This window comes from Nuphar pumila, chromosome 15, assembly GCF_984573655.1.
Source record: "Nuphar pumila chromosome 15, dmNupPumi1.hap1.1, whole genome shotgun sequence".
NCBI lineage: Eukaryota > Viridiplantae > Streptophyta > Magnoliopsida > Nymphaeales > Nymphaeaceae > Nuphar > Nuphar pumila.
The window spans coordinates 22,463,442-22,484,909 of record NC_143263.1 but is presented as its reverse complement, the minus strand read 5'-3'; the positions used below and the strand labels follow the sequence as shown (position 1 = coordinate 22,484,909).

Sequence of the window (21,468 nt, the reverse complement as noted above, 5' to 3'; positions counted from 1 at the left end):
ATCTGGCTACAACGGTTTGTTTCTTACTCCTCCAGGTAACAAGATTTCCTCCCACAAACACACAAAATCCAGATGTTGACTTCCTATCTTCGACAGATCCTGCGTAATCTGCGTCAGTGTAGGCAACCACATCCAACGATGGATTTCGTTTAAATAACAGACCTTTACCAGGAGATGACTTTAAATACCGAAGAATCATCATAGTTGCATCCCAGTGAACTTTTGTAGGTTTGTCCATGAACTGACTGATTTTACTCACGGCTAATGAAATGTCAGGTCTAGTAACAGTCACATATAGCAACTTACCCACCAAGGATCTAAAGCTGGCACTATCCACATAGTCAGGCTTCTCATCAAACATGTGAGTTTTGGGATCCATTGGAATATTAGCTGGCTTAGCTCCTAGCATTCCAGTCTCTTTTAATAAGTCCAACACATACTTTCTTGGAGACAACACTAAGCCCTCTTTGTTTCTTGCAACCTCGATACCCAGAAAATATCTAAGGTGACCAAGATCTTTAGTAACAAAGTGCTTCTGAAGGTGATCTTTTGTTGCAGAAATATCTTGGGCACTGCTCCCTGTTAATATGATGTCATCGACATATACCACCATAACAACAATTCCAGTACTGGTTTTCTTGATAAACAAGGAATGATCTGAAGCTGACCTGACAAATCCAAAGCTCGACATTACCTCAAATAATTTGTAAAACCATGCCCGCGGAATCTGCTTCAGGCCATAAATAGCCTTCTTCAACTTGCACACCTTCTGACACTCCCCCTGAACCTCGAATCCTGGAGGTTGTTGCATGTAGACAGTTTCATGCAAATCCTCATACAAAAAGGCATTCTTGACATCCAACTGAAACAAGGACCATCCATGGTGCACAACAACAGAAAGAACGAGACGAATAGTGCCAAGACGAGCAACTGGGGAGAAAGTTTCAAAAAAGTCAACCCCATAAGTCTGAGTGTAGCCTTTTGCAACCAACCGGGCTTTGTACCGTTCAATCGACCCATCCGAGTTATACTTAATGCTATATACCCATTTGCAACCCACAATATCTGCATCTGTGGGAGGATCAACCAAGTCCCAAGTGCCTCGAGACCATAGGGCATCCATCTCATCACGCATAGCCTGCATCCAGTTGGAGTCGACTAGAGCTTGACTGTGATGAAGCGGAACAGACGAGGCAGACAGAGCAGAAATAAAATTCTTCATAGATGCCCCAAGATTAGCTTCTGATACAAATTGCGTGATGGGGTAAAGAGTGCACTGTCTCTTTCCCTTGCGTAGAGCAATGGGAAGATCAACATCAGATGTAGGGGCAACAGTTTGCTCAGAAATACTTACCTGAGGAGAAGGAGGTGATGGCGGCATGGAGGTAGAAGGCACCCTGTGCGTGTATACTATGGGAGGGTTTCGGAAGCGAGACACACCTGACACTGGAACCAAGGATTGAGGAGGAAGCGACTCTAACGGAAAGGGAGGAATCGGCAGAGGAAGGATATCACCAAGGTTCTCCTGTAAGGTGGGAGGAGTACTCAAAGAAGGAATAGACTCTTTATGAGATACACTGGAAAAATAAGGAATAGACTCGAAGAAGGTAATGTCCGCACTAACATACTCTTTATGAGATATAGGGTCGTAGCAACGATATCCTTTTTGGTTCTTAGGATACCCAAGGAAAACACATTTAATAGACTGCGCAGCAAGTTTATCTCGATCTGGACCCAGCTTATGCACAAAACACACACATCCAAAAACTTTAGGAGGGATAGGGAAGAGAGGAGCCTCTGGATGGAGAATTTGAATAGGAATCTGGTCTTCTACAGAGCTTGACGGCATGCGATTTATCAGAAAACCAGCTGTCAGAACCGCATCGCCCCAGTATGAAGCAGGCATATTGGATTGAATCATAAGGCACCGAGCAACATTAAGGATTTGTCTATGTTTCCTCTCAGCCACCCCATTTTGCTGGGAGGTATGGGGACATGTAAATTGAGGTTGAATCCCATTACCAGAATAGAATTGAAGTCTTTGGATTTGAACTCAAGAGCATTATCAGTGCGAACAATTTTAACACATACATCAAATTGAGTTTTTATCTCGGCAATTAAAGATTTAAGAATGACAGGACCTTGAGACCGATCTTTTAACAGGAACACCCACGATAATCTTGAGAAGTCATCAACAATAACTAGATAATAACGACACTGAGACCTATTCGGAATCCTACTCGGACCCCACACATCGACATGAAGGAGATCAAACAATCCTTGACTTGACGGACTTTGACTAGAAGGGAAAGAGCTTCGACAATGTTTTCCCAATTGACATGTTTCACACTGAAAAGAAACTGAGGGAGGTATATGAGGAATGACACGACGAAGTTTTGTCACTGGAAGGTGACCCAAACGATGATGCCATAATAGAGGACTTGAGGGTGAGGTACCAGCAGAATAGGCCGAAACTTCTGGTTGGTGTAGGTAATACAGACCACCTTTCTCATAGCCGCCACCAATCTTTCTCCCCGTCAGCAAGTCCTGAAAGGTGCACCCCATAGGATAAAAAATCACTCTACAATTCAAATCTTTTGTCATTCGACTGACGGATAGTAAATTCTGTGGAAACGAAGGAGCATGCAGAACATGCGACAATTGAAGAGTAGGAGTAATAGACATGCTTCCCTGCCCTACAATTGGGGAAGAACTACCATCAGCAAGAAGTACCCCTTTTTGACCAGTCACAGGTTTCAAACCCAAAAAATTATTCGAATTTCCGCACAAGTGACCAGAGGCTCCAGAATCAATGATCCACCTATCACCTTGACCAGATAGGCCATCACCTGCCAAGCACACAACCTCCGCAACAGAAGACTTCGAAGTGGATGATCGTAAAGCAAGGAGCTCGTCATATTCAGCCCTGCTAAGTGTTACATAATCATTGGAGGAATCTGCATCTGATTTAATCACTTGAGGCATAATGTAAACTAATTGGCTAGATTCACAAAATCAAGAAGCAACCACACGCGCACACCCACAATCAACTACGAACCCTACTATATCAAGTTTTGATTTCACCAATGAAATCTGAGAAAAACCGACTTTCTACTATTCAGATCCAAACTTAAAAATTTTAAAGAAGCTTGACCAGCAACTTCCACCTCAACCGCAGGTAAGTTATCAAGATCACACATCCAACACGATAAAGATGTGTCTGGTTTTCTGACTATCACACATCAGTTTTCCGCGACTACACAATTTTCCACACCAGAGATAAAATCTGGACAGGCTTCAAGGAATAGCGTGTGTTATCATCACGCATCAGCCACAAAGACAACCAGGGGCAGAACTCAACACAGAATCCAAAAAAAAATCCCACAAACAAAATATTTTCCCACACTGCAGGGAATCACGCCTGCTGCTAAAAAAAATTTCTGCAATAAGTTAACATGCTGCTTTCACAGCACACACTTTCCAGCCAAACAGATCACGACACGGCAGCTAATATTCATCTTCTGAAATCTAACAACAAAATAGAATCTGGAATAAACTCACCAACCAGATTCACAACTAGCGATAACAGTGCAGGAAATTACAGTATCATGGCAGAGATAAACACAGCAAGGAATCACGGCATGGGATCACGGCATCACAGCAGAAAATCAGGGCAGAAGGTCACGAACACGCCACAGTCAACTTCCACGTCAATCTTCAGCAGACCCAATCTCCACTTGATGGGTAGCAGCTGGCAACTTCAACCATGACAGAAAATCGACGACTTGATTTTCTTTCCCAAGCCTTCCTTGATCACAACAAACATACCCAGATCTGAGTAAGATCTGATTCCTCCCCCTTTTTTTTCAGATCTCCACCCTGTACACGACTAGTTCTGGCACCCACGACCATTGGGTCTTCATCCACCTTCCAGATCTGGCTTCAGATGTGAGTCATGACCTTCAGTCAGATCTTTATTGTCGTGGCTAGGTCTGACTACAAATCTGTCGCCAGATCTGATCTTCACCAAGAGGCGCTGATCGCTGATCAGCAGAGGAGCGATATCCAAGATCCACCAAAAGGTTTTATGCAGATACGGATATTTCTAGAAGGAAACTGAGATTGGAGCTCAGGCACCCAAGATCGCACGGAGCTCTGATACCATGTTGAAAGAAACCCCAAACCCTAGGTAGAGAGAGAGATAGAGGGAAAGATAGGAGAGAGAGAGAGAGTGAGAGGGAGAGACGGCTGCACAGAGAAAAACAGTTCAAATCATTCATTAGGGCTTCTCTCTATGTTAAATAGAGAGAGGCTAAAAGACTAATTACATCTAAGACCTTTATAACAAAAAAATTTCAAATAACCTCTAATATAAAAAGACTTAACTTAAAACCACCTATTCTCAACAGTTTAATTTGCATCACTTTAACCACACAAGTTGGTAGGGCACACTACTACACTGTTCCCGTTGTCCTCACGGGCTCGAGTCCCATAAGGGTTCCCGCAAGGGAGGATGCGGGTTTTCACTTTACTTTTGCATATAGTGTTGCAAACTTAAAGAATCGATTTTAATAAAAATATAAGAAATAAGAACAGTGTAACTTATGTTCTGGGATCTTCCATCTGGAGAATGACGATCTTAGAAATTCGGTCTTGGGGAGACTGTGAGGATACAAAAAAACTCCCTGTGCTTAAAATAGGTCCCCTGAACCCGATATTGAGGTTCCTTCTCCTGGCCACAGTTTTAGGGAGAGTCCACCACTTTACCTGGGGGTGGTGTGTTTGTCACAGCTGTGATTGTTATGGTACCAAAGAAGTGACACTTGTGGGCGTGGGGTGTCCCTTGTGTCCTCGACATTAGATGTGGAGGTCTAATGTTCCGAAGGTGATTCAGTCGAGGGTTAAGTTGGAACCCAGTAATAAAATACAAATTGTGTGCTAAGCTACCCTGGGAACCTAACTTGACCTCGGGGATTTTGCCCGTTTGGTGTATCCGCGGGCGATGGAAATTAAAAAGACGAACTTAAATTGTATGCATTTAATAGGGCATGCGTATGGAAACATGGACTTAAATGAAAGAAATAAGGTGTTCATACATTACAACATATGATTATGAGCTCATAGTGATCTTGTGCCTTGCTTTTCCTTCTCTCTTTCTTTCTTCTCTACATTATGTTGCTCTGATAACAGAGGATAAGGAATCTATTGCCATCATCCTTATCAAGCATGATGACTCCAATTATGTAATGTGGGCTTCTATTGTGAAGCATCACATTTGGAAAAAGGCTCATGGGGCTTGGTGGACGGGTCTGATAGAAAGGCTAAACCAGTGTTATTAAAAACACGTCTCACCTTAAGGCAAGGGGCTTTGTGCCTTGAGGCGCAGGCATAAGGTGCAAAAGCCTGAGGCACACGCTTCGTACACCTTAAGGCACACGCCTCATATGCCTTGAGGCGTACGCCTCAGGGCGAGGCGCGCCTCAAGGTGAGGCGTACGCGCCTCACCTTGTTTTGGTCAAATGGGGTCGCTATCCAAATCTACTGCATTAGCGAGCTTCGAAACGTCGACACCATAGGAAACATCGGCAATGGCCTCATCGTTCCGAGTGTAGAGAACGACGACCTGGTTGTTCCTGCTGCTGAGATTATGCAAATGGATCAGTTGATGGTTGTCGACAGTGAAAACCCTAGCAAGCGGCCCCGGATTTAGAATCCACCGCAGGTCATGGTGGCACCCCCAATTAATCAAGAGGATGGAGATGGGTTGATCATCAGATCAGGTATGATCCATAAGAAACTGGGTCGCAAACATAAGCCCCAAAAAAATTTCTTCTGGGGGTGCCCCCGAACCCCCCTACTGCAAGGGCAAAAACTCTAAATCAGGCTCCACAACTCATCATCTAGACGAATCGACGTACCTTGAAATCTGAAGAAGGGTTTTTGGGAGAAGGAAATGATTTTTCGGTTCTTCCTCTGTAGAAGAATGGCGAGTAGCCGAGACCCAAAGAGAGAAAGAGAGATTTCATCTGGATTTTGATAACATTTATGCTTCGGTTTTGCGTCAGTTAACTTCATTACTTGCTGAAATTGGATTGAACACAGAAGGGGCCCATGCTTTCTCTACTACATATGGCTATTCTCTGGATATTTTTTTAGCTCTGTTTTTTTTCCTGCAAATGCGGCAAGAGATCAATTTAATTGAAGAGATTTTTGGTTTCTAATGTATGAAAAACAACATAAATAAGAAGATCTCATGTTGTGAGAGAATTTTGGTTTCTTAGATACTTACTTAGATCAAGTTGTTGCATTAATGTTACTTTTACATGATAATCTCATATTTTTTCAGTATTTATTTGAGATTTTTTATTTCTTGTTGGTTGTTGCTTCATCAATAAAGCATTTTTTATTTATTTATAATTTTAGATATTTTTTATAGTTTTTTTTAAGTTTTCAATTTTTTTTGAGGCTTACGCTTTACGCCTCACCTCAGATTTTGGTGGAGCGCCTTGCTACGCCTCAACGCTTTTCACAACACTGGGCTAAACTAATTCTCATAAAGGCCGACAATGGAAATGAGGAGGCGTTGCAAGGGGAAGAGAAGAACAAAGCGTACACCGAATATGAGAAAAAATGAAAGGAGTGGAAGATGGGCTATGTCTTGGGTAATAAGTAATGTAGACATAAAGAAGTGTCTAAGCTTGGCAAAATTCGAATATGTTAATGATGCATGAAATTACCTTCAAAATATGTATTCACCGAAGAATATTGCACATGTGTGCAATTTGCAAGACAAAGTGAGAACTATGACCTAAGGAGGCATGAGCATCCATAAGTACTATAATCCCTTATCTCTCATTTGATATGAGTTAGCATTGCTTGAGCCCAAATTACATTATCCATTGGGCATTGAGCTTTGTATAAAGCAAATCAATGCAGAGCATTTCTACAAATTTATCAACGGCTTAAACCCAAATTTGAAGCCACCAAGTCCTCTCTCCTTCAGAAAGGGAGTATTTCTTCTATTGTTGAAGCATTGGAAGCTAAAAAAGAGTATTTCCAAGAATGAGGACTCGGTCTTGGCAACCACTTCTCAAGGGTCAAACTTCTTCACTCTTCGGTGCAGTGGTATTCACTTACTCCTATCTCAATAAGTCCTCATGAATTATTGATTCGTGGGCTTCCTTCCATATTATCCCAAATGAAGTGATCCTATCTAAATGTTATTCAAATTCAAATGTTCTTATCTTTTCACTGTTGATGGAACATCTTTTTAGATAAAAAGTTTAGGAAATTTAAATGATTTTTCTAATAATACCCAAAACTTTCATGTACCAAATGTCAGAGTAGTACCCAAACTAAATTTGATTCGGTTTCTCAAATATCAGACCATGGATGCAAGATCATCTTCTCAACTAGTGATTGTTGGGTGCAGGATCTCCGGTTAGAGAAGTTGATTGGGCGAGGCCATAGGAGAAATCTTTATTTCATGGACTTCTTGTGTTTGCCAAACAAATCATTTTTGTAACTATGTTGAAAAGAAAGATATTAAAACTTGACATAAGAGATTAAGACATCCAAGCATGTCAAAATTGTATTTATTTTTCGTTCTTTAAAAGAATTGTAATTAAAATGGTCTTTTTTGCAAAAATTGCATTCTTGGAAAAAAATATTACCTTTTGGAACAAGTAATTTTTTCTCTAAGGAAACATTTGAATTGGTATATTTGGATGTATTGTGTCCTGCACCCATGATATATAAAGGTTGTGTTTGTTATTATGTAATATTTGTTGATGATTATAGTAGACACACTTGGATATATTTTCTTAGGCTCAAATTAAATATATTTTCATGTTTTCAAAAATTCCATAATCTTATCAGAAATCAGTTTAAAACAAATATTAAAATCTTTCAATCTGATTTTAGAGGAAAATTATTATCCAATTTTAAAAATTATCTAGACCAACATGGAATTTTTTATCAAAGATCTTGCCCCAAGACTCTCCAATAAAAACGGATTAGCCGAAAGAAAACATACTCATATCATTGAGACCACAAGAACTCTTCTCATTTCAAAAAATATTCCAAATTTTTTTTGGGCTGAAGCTGCCTTCTTCATTAAAGAACGTAACACATTTTGAAAAATTGTTCAAAATATCTCGCAATTACAAAAGACTAAGAGTTTTTTGTTGCAAATGTTTTGTTTTCACCGAGAAAAAATGATAAATTTTCCCCAAAAGTTATTCCATGTGCCTTCTTGGGTTACGCCAAAAACCAAAAAAGATATGGATGCTATGATATTAAAAATGGCAAATTCTGTCTCAAGAAATGTTACCTTTCTTGAAAACGAAATGATAAACTTGAGTCTAATGAAAATTATGGGTATTCGTTTCTTTTTGACTTAGGTCATGAGCATAACATTTGTGATGGAAATGAACATAATGATGTTGTCAACGATCATAACCTAATGTTGGGAACCATGGGATTATTATATTGTTGATATATGTATTTGATATAGTAACAACCAGGATGTGTTTATTTCATATAAATCATCTGAAGAATTATATGCAGAAAAAGTTTCAAATGAAGGCTTTGGGTGAGCTAAAGTACTTAGGAGTGGAGGTTGATTGAAATAGTGAAGGAATGTTTTTTTCACAGAAAAAATATGTTATAGGTCTGCTCAAAAGAAGAGGAATAGAGGATTGTAAGCATGTGGCTTTTCAGTATTTAATGTTTGCTCTTCTTGACATTTCATATGTTGTAAACCAATTGTCACAGTTTATGCATGATCCAAAGGACACATGGAAGCTGTCAAGTGCATATTGAGATATCTTAAGGGCTCATTAAACGATGGGCTCAAGTATTAAAAGAACATGATACTCCATTAATCTTGTTGGTTATATTGATGTAGATTGGGCAGGTGATCTAGACAAGAGAAGATCCAGTTTTAGGAATAGTAAAAGCAGAGAACTGTGGTGAGGTCTAGTACAAAAATAGAGTACCGGTACCTTAGATGCAGAAGTAACCTGAATAAGGCACCTATTATTCACATTGAAACAAAAGATGGGTAGATCAATCATTTATTGTGATAATCAAAGCGCCATTAAAACATCTCTGAATCCAGTTTATCATGGAAAAACGAAGGATACTCAAATATACCAACATTTTATAAGATAGAAATTAGAAGATCAAGAAATAGAAGTTTGGTTTGTGGTTTCAGAAACATCTGGTTGTGAAAATATTTACCAAGGGACTCACCAAAGCAAGGTTTTGATTTCTTAAAGGTAAACTGTCCATGGTAAGAAGGGTATGTACAACTTGAAGGAGGCTTTTGGGAATGTAATTATGTCCCTCTTAGTGTATTGTATCATAGTGTAAGGTATCCTGGTAGAATACCAAAACCTTAATGTAACTTTGTTTTATTTATTCTTAATGTTACAACAGCCAACCTCTCTCATGCCATCTAACGTGAGGTTTGTCTTTCTATTGCACATCATCTCCTTCCGGTCTCGTGCTCGAGTATTGAGGTAAACTTTGAGAAATAATGTACTTTTGTAGTAGTACATCGAGTATGACTAGACTTTGTCAATCACTAAACACTATCGTTCTTGTAGTGTTTCTATCAAGCCTGGGTTACATTCATTCACTAAACAATGGATGGATAACCTTTTAGCATTTATAGCTTGAAAATAGGACCAATACATTAGAATAGGATCATTTAGTTTATGGATGCCCCATGGTATATGTCTCCAATTCACATGTTGCAACCATAGCCACAAATATTGTTCTTGGTAATTTCTCTGCGAGTTTTTCCTCGGTCGAATGCTTCAAAAATTAAAAAATGTAAAGAAAATTGAAAAGGAATAAGAAATAATAGGTTTTAGCAGTATTTTTTATGACAACATAAAGAAACAATTAGAAAAGTTTGTAAAAATAAAATAAACAAAAGCCAAGGAAAAATATATTCTTAAAATATGAAAAGTGAGATTTTTTAACTATGATATTATTCCAATATTTATGTTTTACTCGATATTTTGAAAATATTGCAATATTTTCCCTTAAATATCGGCTAGGGTATTTTTCTCATAAATATTGCTAGATTTTCAGAGTATCATGATATTCCTTTACAAGGAACTTGGATTCAGTATAAAATGTCTCATCCTCCAAGTTTCAAAGTAGTCCATTGCTTTTTAAATTATAGTCTGGTCTGACGAACATCATCTTCGCTCCATTAACTTCATACTTGATTACATGTGCATTTGCTAACATGTCTTGATAATACTTATTTCATCAGGTTGAACGTTACTTGTCATTGATGGGCTACTTGTCCTATTGTCACAGACCAACATTATTCTCTAGTCCCATGAATATCATTCTCGCTCTCTGAACTCCATACTTAATTAAATGTTAGCTTGCTTGCATGTCTTTATAACAATTTCTATTGATTAGGGTGAATATTACTTGGCTCCATATTGATGACTTGTCCTTTTGCCACAGACCAACATTTGAGATAGATTTTTTTTATCTGTTTTACAAATTAGGAATGCTTGTCATCTCATGTGGCCTCTTGATGTTTGGACTGACAAATCGCCAGCAGAAGATAGAACTAGCTATAATTTACCATGGTGGTTCCCAACATCGTTATAAGAATAGAAATTTTACCAGAAATTTGCTAATATCACGTTTAATACATGTAACCTCCCCATTGCTTCCTTGTTCTCTGTGTTTCTGGAGTTCCTTAGGAATTTTCTAGAGCACGTCTAATGACAAAGATCAATATGTATGGTGTCCCTAATTTGAACTGTCTGTCCTGGATAAATTAGGTGTTGGAAGAAGCACAAGCTTCAGCGAGGCTACCAGGCACTTTTGGGGGAGGTTACGCTCTGCAGAATATTAATCATATTGCTCATCTCTCGGGGGCTTTAATTGGTGTTATTATCATATGGCTACTTAGTAGAATCCCTTCACCCTCGACACAGGTTACACGTGGTATGCATGGAAGGGCAGATGGGACTTGATATTATGGTGGTTTTCGTTCACCATTGACAATCATTGATCAGAAAAAATCAATTGGATTCAGGGGCTCATATGAATATTGTTGTTGACTACGGCCTTGCAAGGATCATGCATGGAAGAGAATTATTCATTTTGAATTGCAAAAAACAAAAAAAAAAGAATGTATGCTTCTTTATGTAGAAATTTATCAAGTTACTAGTCTGTAGAAAAGTGCACAGAACAATACATCCTTTTAACTCGCCCTTCTTCCCTTTGTACATCCTATCCTCCCTTTTACACACGCATATGCCTTGACATGTTTGTGTTTTGTATGTACATGATCCTCTTAAAATGAGTGCCTGATTGCACCATTCATGTTGGAAAGAAGGGCGCCATGATTTTCTGCTGCCATAGGGGTGGCAAATTTTGCTGCTACGATCTCTTTTTTTCTTTAATTTTCTGAATATCGTCATTGTACACTGCAGCACTGGCATGTTGGGTTGATGTTTAGACTTTTTTCATTCACCATTTCACTTTCTACTTTTCAGTTCTGGTAAAATAATTCCTAAAAAATGAAATGTGCACTGTCTTTTGGAAATAGTTCCAAAACTGAGATGCAATCTTTTTGTGCTTAACTCAGAAACACGAGTCTGCATGGATTAGAAGGCAGCCCATATAGGCTCATATGCACCTGATGCTGCTTATGACAAATGCTTGGTCTCCATCTGTATCTACATGAATGTGGAAAAATCCACTTAGTTTCTGGTAAGAAATTGGTACTCCCTGTGATGGTTCTACTTTTCTTTGCTGCCATAGATAATCCACAGTGGTTAGCAGTTTGTGATGGAGCCGAACAAGATGCAATAAAAGTCTGCCTATGGTATCCGCCCTCTGAGCCCTCCATAAAAAACTCAGATTCCTTTTCTGATTCCTGAAATGGCGCTTGATCTCTTATGGTCCTTAAAACCCTGTCTGCCTCGTTCGTTAATCCTACAGCAGCCCAGGCCTCTGCAACTAGCTCAACACTGTTCTTCTCTGGTGCTATTCCTGATTCTTCCATAATCTGAAGCATCTCTTCAGCTTTCCATGGCTGTTTGGCTTCACTAAAACCCCATATCAGTGTGTCAAATGTTTTTATGGTTGGTGAAACACCAGACGTACACATTTCCTGGTAGACCCTCATTGCCTTGTCCATTTTTGCAGAGCTACACCACCCACTGATGATTGTAGTGAAGATTACTACATTGGGACGTACGCTTGCTGCCCTCATTGACATCAGCAGCTCCTCTGCCTTGTCCGGTTCTCTGGCACGTACATACCCTTTGGCAAGAATGCTATATGCGTGAATATCAGGCTGTATTCTTGCATCAATCATGTCATGGAAGATTTCACTGCATTTCTCCATGAGTCCTGCAGCACTCCAAGCATTCATTATTGTGCTGAAAGTTACAACATCCGGCTTGATCCCTAGTCCCTCCATCAACATGAGAACCTGTTTCATTTTGTTATAATGCAAGAAAATGGCAATACCCGCAATTCAGTGAAAAGTTCAAAATTGGCAACAATAATGCACTTCTCAACTCATTGCAAATAAACAAGATAGATAAAACATGCGAATGCAAAGCTGACAACTCAACTTACTTCAACAGCTATCATCAATAGGCCTTTTAGAATATTGCAGATTCTACTACTTCCTGCTAAACATGACATGCAGCCTCTGCTTTGAACAATGGAAAGGTGACATTCTACTTGAGGACGTGCATTCTACTTAAAAAGATAATGACAGGCAGAGATGTCATATAGAATTAAATAGTTGTGAAAGATTGTGCTGTTTTTTCAAAAAGTGTAGAACGAGGGACTTGAAACTTCAAGGAATTGCAAGTTGGTCACGTCATGGATGTACTCTCGTGTTAGCACAAGCCCGTCAGATACTGGAAACATAAACTACATAGTTCCAATTGACTTGGGTGATTGAAGGTTCCACTTTTGCGGAGCATTCCTTGGCGAGTCAGGTATCAGTGAACTCAGAAAAGGTAGTTTTTTATTGAAAGATAACGTAATTGTTGACTTAAACGAGAATAACTCCGTTATTTTCCCAACAGGTTTTGATGCTGATATTTCAGGTATTGATGCATCTTCAACAAGAAATCAAAATGCAGAAATAACATGACAGAAGGTGAAAAAACAAATCAAGCCATTTGACCAAGATCTGCTTTCAAGAAAATTAACTATTCCACCAGCAAGTCTGTTATCTCTTATGCTTGCTTTCTTGTGGTTGTATCTAGAGACCATAGTGACAAATATTGCAAGATTTATGAAAATCTAGCGATAATATCCCGAGAAGTTGCCTGAAAGTTTAAAACGGCAATTTCTTGCGAGATTTTCAAAATATCACGAGATTTATGAAAAAAACATAAATACCATGATTTAAATGTGATATTTACATTTTAAACGGCTATTTATCATGAAAAATTTGTGTATTTTTATTTTTAAATATTTTTTATTAATATTTTCTTATAAAAAATAAATTTTTTATTTTTTATTGCCGAGAATTTACAGAAAAAATGAGAGATGATTTTTTTCCAATTTCTCACGAGTTTTTGAAAAAAATGAGAAATTGCCGATAAAAACGTTTGTCACTATGCTAGAGACCACCCAGAAAGGTAATTTAGGCCGATGGAAATAGTAATAACACCACCACCAACAACAACAATAATAAGGCTTACTCGGGTATTGATCGTTATCCTTCTGTCAATCTTTCTCTATCGGATACCGCCTACTACTTTCTGTGTTCACTTCCACCTACCTCTTTTTCCCTAGCGTCTGTTTGGGGTACAGACAGTTCACCTGGAGGACCGCCCTCCCAATTCGAAGTTTTACCTGAAAGCGGACACTCTTATGACTATGACAACAGTCGCGACACAGACTCACTACTATGGCAGGGTGGTACGGTCTGCTCTCTCGCCCGTCAGTGGTTCAGCTCTTTGAAAATGAGTTCATTGCGGCATAGACATACTCCCAGATGGCATATGGTGTGACTGCCTGTGGGAGGGTGAGTGTAAAAAAACCACCACTTCCTCAAAAAGCAGGTGGATTCAGAAAACTGGTGCTATAAAGGCCTCAGAGGTTGTGTTGTGGTTTCCTCCGTTTAGGAGCATTGGTGGTGCTGAAACAATGCGTTGGAACTGGTGTTGGCAGGCCCAACACCACATTTCAACAGCTTTCTTGAGAGGATGTTTTTGGCAACTCCATCTCTCAATATCACACATAGGCAAAACGATATTTTGGCAACACAGTGAAACTTTGTTTCCATCCCATTGCAATGCTCCCAAACATAGCCTAATAGTAATTATGATGCAAAAGAAAATCATTTTTGTGGTTGTTTTTATTGAAGCTGCTTTCATGGAAAGAGTCCAGTTCCGATCGTGAATGAACTAGGCTTGTTAATTTCAGTTCTTTGGTTTCTCCCGCTTCTGTTTAAGTGCAGCTCTTCTCGTAAGCCTTGAAAGCAATAGTTGGATTATTGCCAATGCCAATTATCTATATTTTTCCCAATGCTTTCAAACCAATATGGGAAATTAAGTAAAAAATTGAGGCTGATCAAACAAATCGGAAGAAGGAAAAGTTAAAAAGAAGAGATAGATCACAAACCTCGTCAACCCCTGCTGTGTCATTGATGTCAAGAAAGCCTTTTAGTAGAGCGTTGATAACAACTAAATTCGGTGTCACCCCGAGATCCTTCATCCCATAAACGAACCTGATGGAGTCCTTCATTTTGCCTTCTCTACAGTAGCCGTTTACAATGATCCCACAGGTTCTTTCATTAGGCCGCAGACTCAAGCTCTTCATCTCCAAAATCAGTTCCTCTGCTCGTACCGTTTCTCCATTCAGTGCATAAGCGCTCGCCAACGTGTTATATGAGACGGTGTCAGGTCGGATGCCAGACGCTTTCATCTTGTAGATTACGTTCCGTGCTTCTGGGAAGTTCCCCTGGCTGCACCATGCTCTGATCATAATGTTATACGTCCTCTGATTTGGTTTCGCTCCTTCTTCCCGCAACATCATGTCTAATATTTTGAGAGACTCTTCTGGTTTACCGGCAATCCCGAACCCTTTCATCAAAGTGTTGAATGTGATTGTCGTTGGTTTGCAGCCTCTGCTCTTCATCTTCCAGAAAGTTTTCATGGCTTCATGAACATCTCCAGCCTCAGAGTATGCGTTGATAACTGCGTTCAAGAAAATTGAATCGGGCTTCACGCCACGTTCTTCTACCTGAGAAACCAGCAAACGAACTGACGAGAAACGCTTCTGGATGGTTAAAGCTGTTAGCAAGGTTGTGAATGTGATTAATGATGGCTTGTGCCCCTCCCCAATCATGTCATCGTATATGGCCTCAACCTCATGGGCCCTCCTGTTTTCCATCAAAACCTTCATCAGCTTTGTTCTTGAACGAACTATCTGACAGTTTCCATTTTCTGAGCAAACAAAGCATGGCGGACGAGTTTGGGATATAGCACTTGCAATCGGTCTGCAACGGCCATTTGATTCTTGCATCTGGGAAGTCGAAGAAGCATCAAAAAATTCTATGAGCAATCAGACGCTCCAAAGCAAGTTATTTTTATGCCAAAGGCTCAAGTAGAGAAAGTAAACCGTTCTCTATTGCAAGACCAGACACACTTGATTCCCATCCTTCTGATTCCCTTTTTGCTGAATGCCATCCTCGGTTAGGGAGTCAAGAAGAGGTTTCTGCACCCCCATTCTTTTCACGGTTGTCGTGCGGCAACTTCTTCTGTTCTTTGATCGCCGATCACTGCTAACTAACTTGCCTGCATCTCTAATATAAACATCCAAAGTGCAATGTATCAATTCCCCATCCCATGTCAGATTTGTGTTTTGAACTTTTTCAACCCTTTCAGCTTCGTTTACCAAAAACTCAAATATGGAAAGCGGACAGGAAAGGCACGAGTGAGAAAAACTGTAAAAAAGCAGAGGTGGGTAGGTACCCTTTGTAGGAAAACTTTTCCTCAGCACTCGGATTCATAATAACTCTCAAAATTATGGGCACACTGAAAACCAAACGACTCAGGTAAGTTCAAACTTCGACACTCTATCCTATGCAAATCGTAATTCCAAGCCCACCCCAGCAGAATGCCAACTCAATTTCTAGAGTTGAACCAAAACTGCGAACTGGACATGATTGATATCGAGTTAGCTCAGTAAGGGGAAAAAAGCATGATTTTTTATCGAAGAGCAAAGAGAGAAATCACACAATTCAAACACCAAGAAAGAGGACTCCACCATTCATAAAAGATGGGTGACGTGCCGTCGGAAAGTCTGTAGAAGCAGTAACGAGTCAATCTGCAAAAACAGAGGAATATCTTTTAGGATTTGCATTCATTATGATTTCCAACAAAACCAACTAATCAAATAAATTCAGCAGCAAATTGCAGAGACAATTGAAGCAGCAAAAAGAACTCTTAACCCTTCAAGTAAGACCGTGGTTATTCCTACATAAAATTGATAAATAGAAACACAAATTCGTTGAATCCCGTCCATTTTATGGGAGAGAGGAACTGAAGTACCGAAACCACCATCAAGATTCACAGAATCATAACGCAGGAACACCCAGAAACAAAAATGAAATGGATAATGCGAATTTTCATCAAGAAACACAGAAGGAAAAGAAAAAGCTTTACGTTTCAGCGTTTTTTTCCACAAAAAGCAGAGAGAGAGAGAGAGAGAGAGAGAGAGAGAGAGACGCTGAGGATATCTTATCCGTGATAACGGGTCAGGGTGTATTTCGCAGAATTGTGCAACATGGAAAAGATATTAGTTAAATTACCAAGAATGCACCTCAACTCTTAGTTAATAGCAAAAGAGTCCTTCAACTAAACACGCTCTCGAATGCCTGCTAGACGAAATAGGATGTTCTAATTTGAAGTCGGAAATGATAATTGTTGCCTTCTATGCCACAATGATTCTAGGACTCGAGGATGCGAGATTCGGATTCGACTTGTAAGTTTGAAAAATTTTCAAAAATGGGATACAAGGACACGTAATTTTGTATTTTTTAATCAATAAAAAATTATTTTTAATATTTTAACAGTAAAAATAGCTTTTTTATTGCAATAAAATTAAAATATAATAAAATATCATTAAAAAATATTAAAATAATATTGTAAATGCAAGTGTCGGAGACAGTGCGTTTGCTCATGTCATTAGGGACGCACCCAACCATGTGTCACCATTTGAAAATTGGAGCAGCTCACCCGGCCCGTAGTGGCTGTGAATATGGATGTCAACCGTTGGGGTTTGAGTTGGATAATCAGTCCACTTCAATTTGTTTAGACGGGTTTGGTAAGCAAAAACTGATCCAAATGCTATCAGCACTCCTATTCGGTTGTAAAATTTTCACAGCCTAGTCAGACTCCTAATTCGAAGTAAAGTACCACGTCCCCAAAGCTCATTCTAAATATCATGATTTTTTTTTAAATTTCTTTATATAAAAACAAAAACACCTCTCATGGATCCAAGAACACACATTTCACAACACCCAATAATCTATAGATTCGTCATCTTCAGCACTAGTCCTGCCATCATGCTGCTCAGCTATGCTGGATATGTAACATCTGACATTTTTTTTTTGAAATAAAAATGAATAAAGATGAATTCTTGTACATTTATGGCCAGAATGTGATTCTTGGTTTTCTTGAATTTCCCAATGTTCTTGATAATCTTAATTTTTTAAATTAATGATGAATTTAATCTTGATTGATGTTGAATACACCGATGCACTAAGGACCGACCGATGCCTATGGCGTGTCGTGCTATCACTGCAGGTATTACTATGCTCGATGCATTTTTCACTCAATAGAGCTCTGCACTGCTGTTTCAAAAAATTAGCCCGTTTGGAACGATTCAACAAAAACTTGTTTTTAAATATTTTAAAAGCTAGTTTTTGATGCCTAGCATTCAAACAGCGCCTTAGAATTTAATAGAATTCTCATACTTGCCTTATCAAGGATTCTCCAAATACATGTATGTGTCCGCCACTTATTGCCCATGAAGAAGGATTCTATCTTAATCTTCTCAACAGTGGCAAGTCCTTAATCAAAGAACGATCTCAAACCACTTCACAAGCTTGTCCTGGAAGACATGACCTTCTCTTCTGGTCAGAAACAACTCATCAAAATCTGTCGCAAACACCCCTTCATGCACAATGCGTCCCAATGCACTCGCTCAACCATCAACATCCACCCCTACAGACTAAATTGTTTATAAGGGAATCCAACCAGGAGCCGCAAGATCATTGGCCATGTGCACAACTACCTAAATGGGTCATCGGGCCTACGCACCACCCTGTGTGAGTACCAAAAAGAGGGTGATGCATAAGCTCCTTTGAACCAACCAATCGGAATCCAACCGCAGCATCACACCCTTGCGAGGTTGGAAACATTATGACCCCATCCAGGGATGCACACACGAGCTGAGCTCGAGCCGAGTTTGGCATGTTCAAGCTCAGCTCACCAACGTAAAATGGTGCTCAAGCTCGGCTCGAGGTCGACTCCTGTCGAGCCTGGGCCAAGCTCGGCTCGAGTTCGGCCTGAGTTTAAACCGAGATGAGCCCAAGCCAAGCCTGATCGTGTTTCACACTTCCTGAACCCAACCGATCGAGCTGGCCCGGGCTCAGTCTGTGGCTTGGTCCAAACTTAGAGAGAGACAGAGAGAGCTTTGACCATAGGCAGGGAGATGACTCATGCTCGACATTCGAAGGCACCACACCACCCCTTTCCATGCAGATCATCTTCAGCCAGTTCTTTGTTCCCCTGCTGCCATTTGCCACCACCGTCCCCTCCTTGGTCATCATTGAACACCTCTTGTAAGGTTCGAACCCCGTTCGATTCTCTCTCTCTCTCTCTCTCTCTCTCTCTCTCTCTCTCTCTCTCTCTCTCTCTCTCCTGGAACCATTCCAGCTCCTCATCTTCTTCTCAGAATCGTGTTGCAGTTTCATTGGTGCTCTTGATGTGCCCCATGCTTTCAAGACCATGAAGCTCTAGGGCAGCACTTCTCTGCAAAACAGTGCTTGAAAGGCAAGACGTGCCTGGGAACAGTGCTTGGAAGGGAGAGAGTCGAGAGAGGGAAGGGGTTCTCAGAGCCAAGCCCGAGAGACGGGAGAGTCTTCTCCAGAGACTCAGAGAGGGAAGGAGATAAAGGGCCTTGAGTCTCGAGGCGGGGCCGGAGGGCCCAAGCAGGGCGAGGGGCTCGAAGCGGGGAGGGGGCCCGAGCGATGTGGGGCTGTCGAGGCGGCGGGGTGGAGTTCTCGAGTTGAGACTGGGCGGGGTGATTTTTTTTTTTAAATATATATGTATTTTATATTATATAAAATATATGAGCTGAGCCTTATCAAGATCAAGCTCGGCTCATTTGCTCGTTCGAGCCTCAGATTTCAGTTCAAGCTCGGCTCATTTATGGGCCGAGCCGAGCCGAGTCTTGTGGATCCCTAGTTCCATGGAAGATTTGGTCTGTGCATAACAGGGTTATTTACCCAGACTTGAACATGAACTCAAGAATGTTAAGGAAAATTGTTTGGCAGTCCTGTATTGATAATATCAAGAAATTCTAGTGGAAGCACGATGTGAAGGAGATCATTAGTTTATGTAGTGGTGGTCCCATGTCTGGGAAAGTCATCTACCCGGTGAGGCGATGAAATTATCATCATTTTTGTTGTTGTGCTGCTCTCATAAAAAATGTTGATTGTATTAATCATGCTGTTGTTTCAATGGCCATAGAGCTTCTTATCCTGAGCTGGCGATGGTGCCAGCAGCCATGTTTGATAGATTCATTCAAAGGTAGCTATGATCATAGTTGCTAGAAATGGATACAGGTCAGGACTTAAGAAGTTTTATGTACATTTTAATCTGAAACGCATATTGATACGATTCCAAAAACAAATCAATGCAATTTTCTACCAAATATTGAAATGGTTTCTAAAAGAATTGATATAGTTTTCTAAAAAGTTGATATGAAGTATATATTTTTATAAAAAAAAACACATATTGATACGATTCTAAAAAATATCAATACAAGTTTCTCACAAATATTGATATGGTTTTCTAAAAAATTGATATGAAATATATATTTTTATAAAGATACCTGCAAATTAGAAAATTTAAACATAATAGGTAAATAATTCATTATTGTATAATATTTTTTTATAAATTATAATATTTATAAAAATAGTGTCTTTAAAAAATGAAATTGTTGTTTGTATGCAGAAATGCTAATAGAAAAGAACTTGATCAATATTTATAATGTAATGAAGTGCATTTCTATGTAAATTGTTATGTGTTTCTTAAATAATTGGAACAACTTTCTTAAATATTTGATACTTCTTTTTACGGTTTCGCAGACAAGTTTCATACCAATATCCATTACTGGTACGATTGATACTCAATACAATAAGGTGTATCCAGTACCAATGCAACTATAGCTATGATATCTAGCTTGGTAAGCGGAAACTAAAGCCACTCAAGATGGCAGACGACGACCAATACCTAAACTGAAGGTGATGATGAATATGATTACTAATGTTCGGGTGCTATAGCATGCACGGTGCCCCCATCTTATACCATTCCCTTAAATAGACAATGGACCAAGGGGAATTATGGGGCAATATTTGTTTAGATCACCGGTTACGGTAGCTGTAAAAGTTGTCCCTATGAAAGTGATCTATGTGACTCATTCTCAAGCATGAAGTTTTTCATGTTTGCTTTTAGGCAGTGAATTTGACTCGTGTGAAAATCTTATTATGTAAGAATGTCGTTGTTATGTCATGTCATTATTTTAACACATTCACAGCTGAGCATTAATGCTTGTGAAAGCTTTATACACAGTCAAACTTGCCTAAAACTTTCACAAGTTCTGAGGCTTAAACAGTAGTAGATGGAAATCACATTCACAGGTTGCATTTTTTGCATGGTTGCAATGCCACTGTGAAAGTTATAAAATGTAATTTAGAATCACAATAAACTTGTGCTAGTTACAAACTTGTGAAAGTATTGCAAACATGCCTGCATCGAAAAGACAAGGCCCCCGATTGGATAGCTAATGCTTTGAATGCTGGTATGCAATTCATGTAATAAGCTATTGTATTGTGCATATCTAGAGTCGATCTTTTAGAATAGGACATGTGCAGCTCTACTGAGTGTAAGAATGTGTGACATATTTTGCTTGATCGATGACATGCGATGATAGCACGGTATGCAATAGGCATCAGTATCATTGTTAGTGCATCGTTGTACGACAACACAGACGTATAACGTTGTTCAATAAAGCAAAGACAACAAATCAAAAGATGTTGCCTTTGAAATTTTGGTTAAGAACCTCTTACAAGAATGTCTCATGCGTACCAGTTGAACGCACGAGAATACGTGTAGGTTAGGGCTAATTCACCAAAGATCACATTAAGTGATTCCA

General features: G+C 39.5%; 2 protein-coding genes across 8 annotated transcripts in view; one reads left to right on the top strand and one right to left on the bottom strand.

The window, feature by feature from the left end:
• Window positions 1-11,882, top strand: part of LOC149814781 (Rhomboid-related intramembrane serine protease family protein) — a 60,445-nt gene extending 48,563 nt beyond the window's left edge. Inside the window, exon 7 of the mRNA XM_089988749.1 lies at window positions 10,821-11,882. Within this exon, the coding sequence (XP_089844875.1) occupies window positions 10,821-11,015 (195 nt within the window). The 3' untranslated portion in view covers window positions 11,016-11,882. The remainder of the gene's footprint in view (window positions 1-10,820) is intronic.
• Window positions 11,168-16,764, bottom strand: LOC149814780 (uncharacterized). 7 transcript variants are annotated; one of them, XM_089988741.1, is made up of 6 exons: window positions 16,689-16,764; window positions 16,262-16,350; window positions 15,996-16,058; window positions 15,670-15,826; window positions 14,644-15,546; window positions 11,168-12,484 (listed from the first exon to the last, which is right to left on the bottom strand). In XM_089988741.1, exons 2-6 carry the CDS (start codon window positions 16,291-16,293, stop codon window positions 11,624-11,626), a joined length of 2,016 nt encoding a protein of 671 aa, XP_089844867.1. In that variant the 5' UTR covers window positions 16,294-16,350; window positions 16,689-16,764; the 3' UTR covers window positions 11,168-11,623. The 7 variants fall into 7 exon arrangements, with proteins under 7 accessions (XP_089844867.1, XP_089844869.1, XP_089844868.1 ...); XM_089988743.1 differs by having other exon boundaries at window positions 16,291-16,350; window positions 16,689-16,760; XM_089988742.1 differs by lacking the exon at window positions 16,689-16,764 and adding an exon at window positions 16,475-16,625.
• Window positions 16,765-21,468: the final 4,704 nt, after the last annotated feature.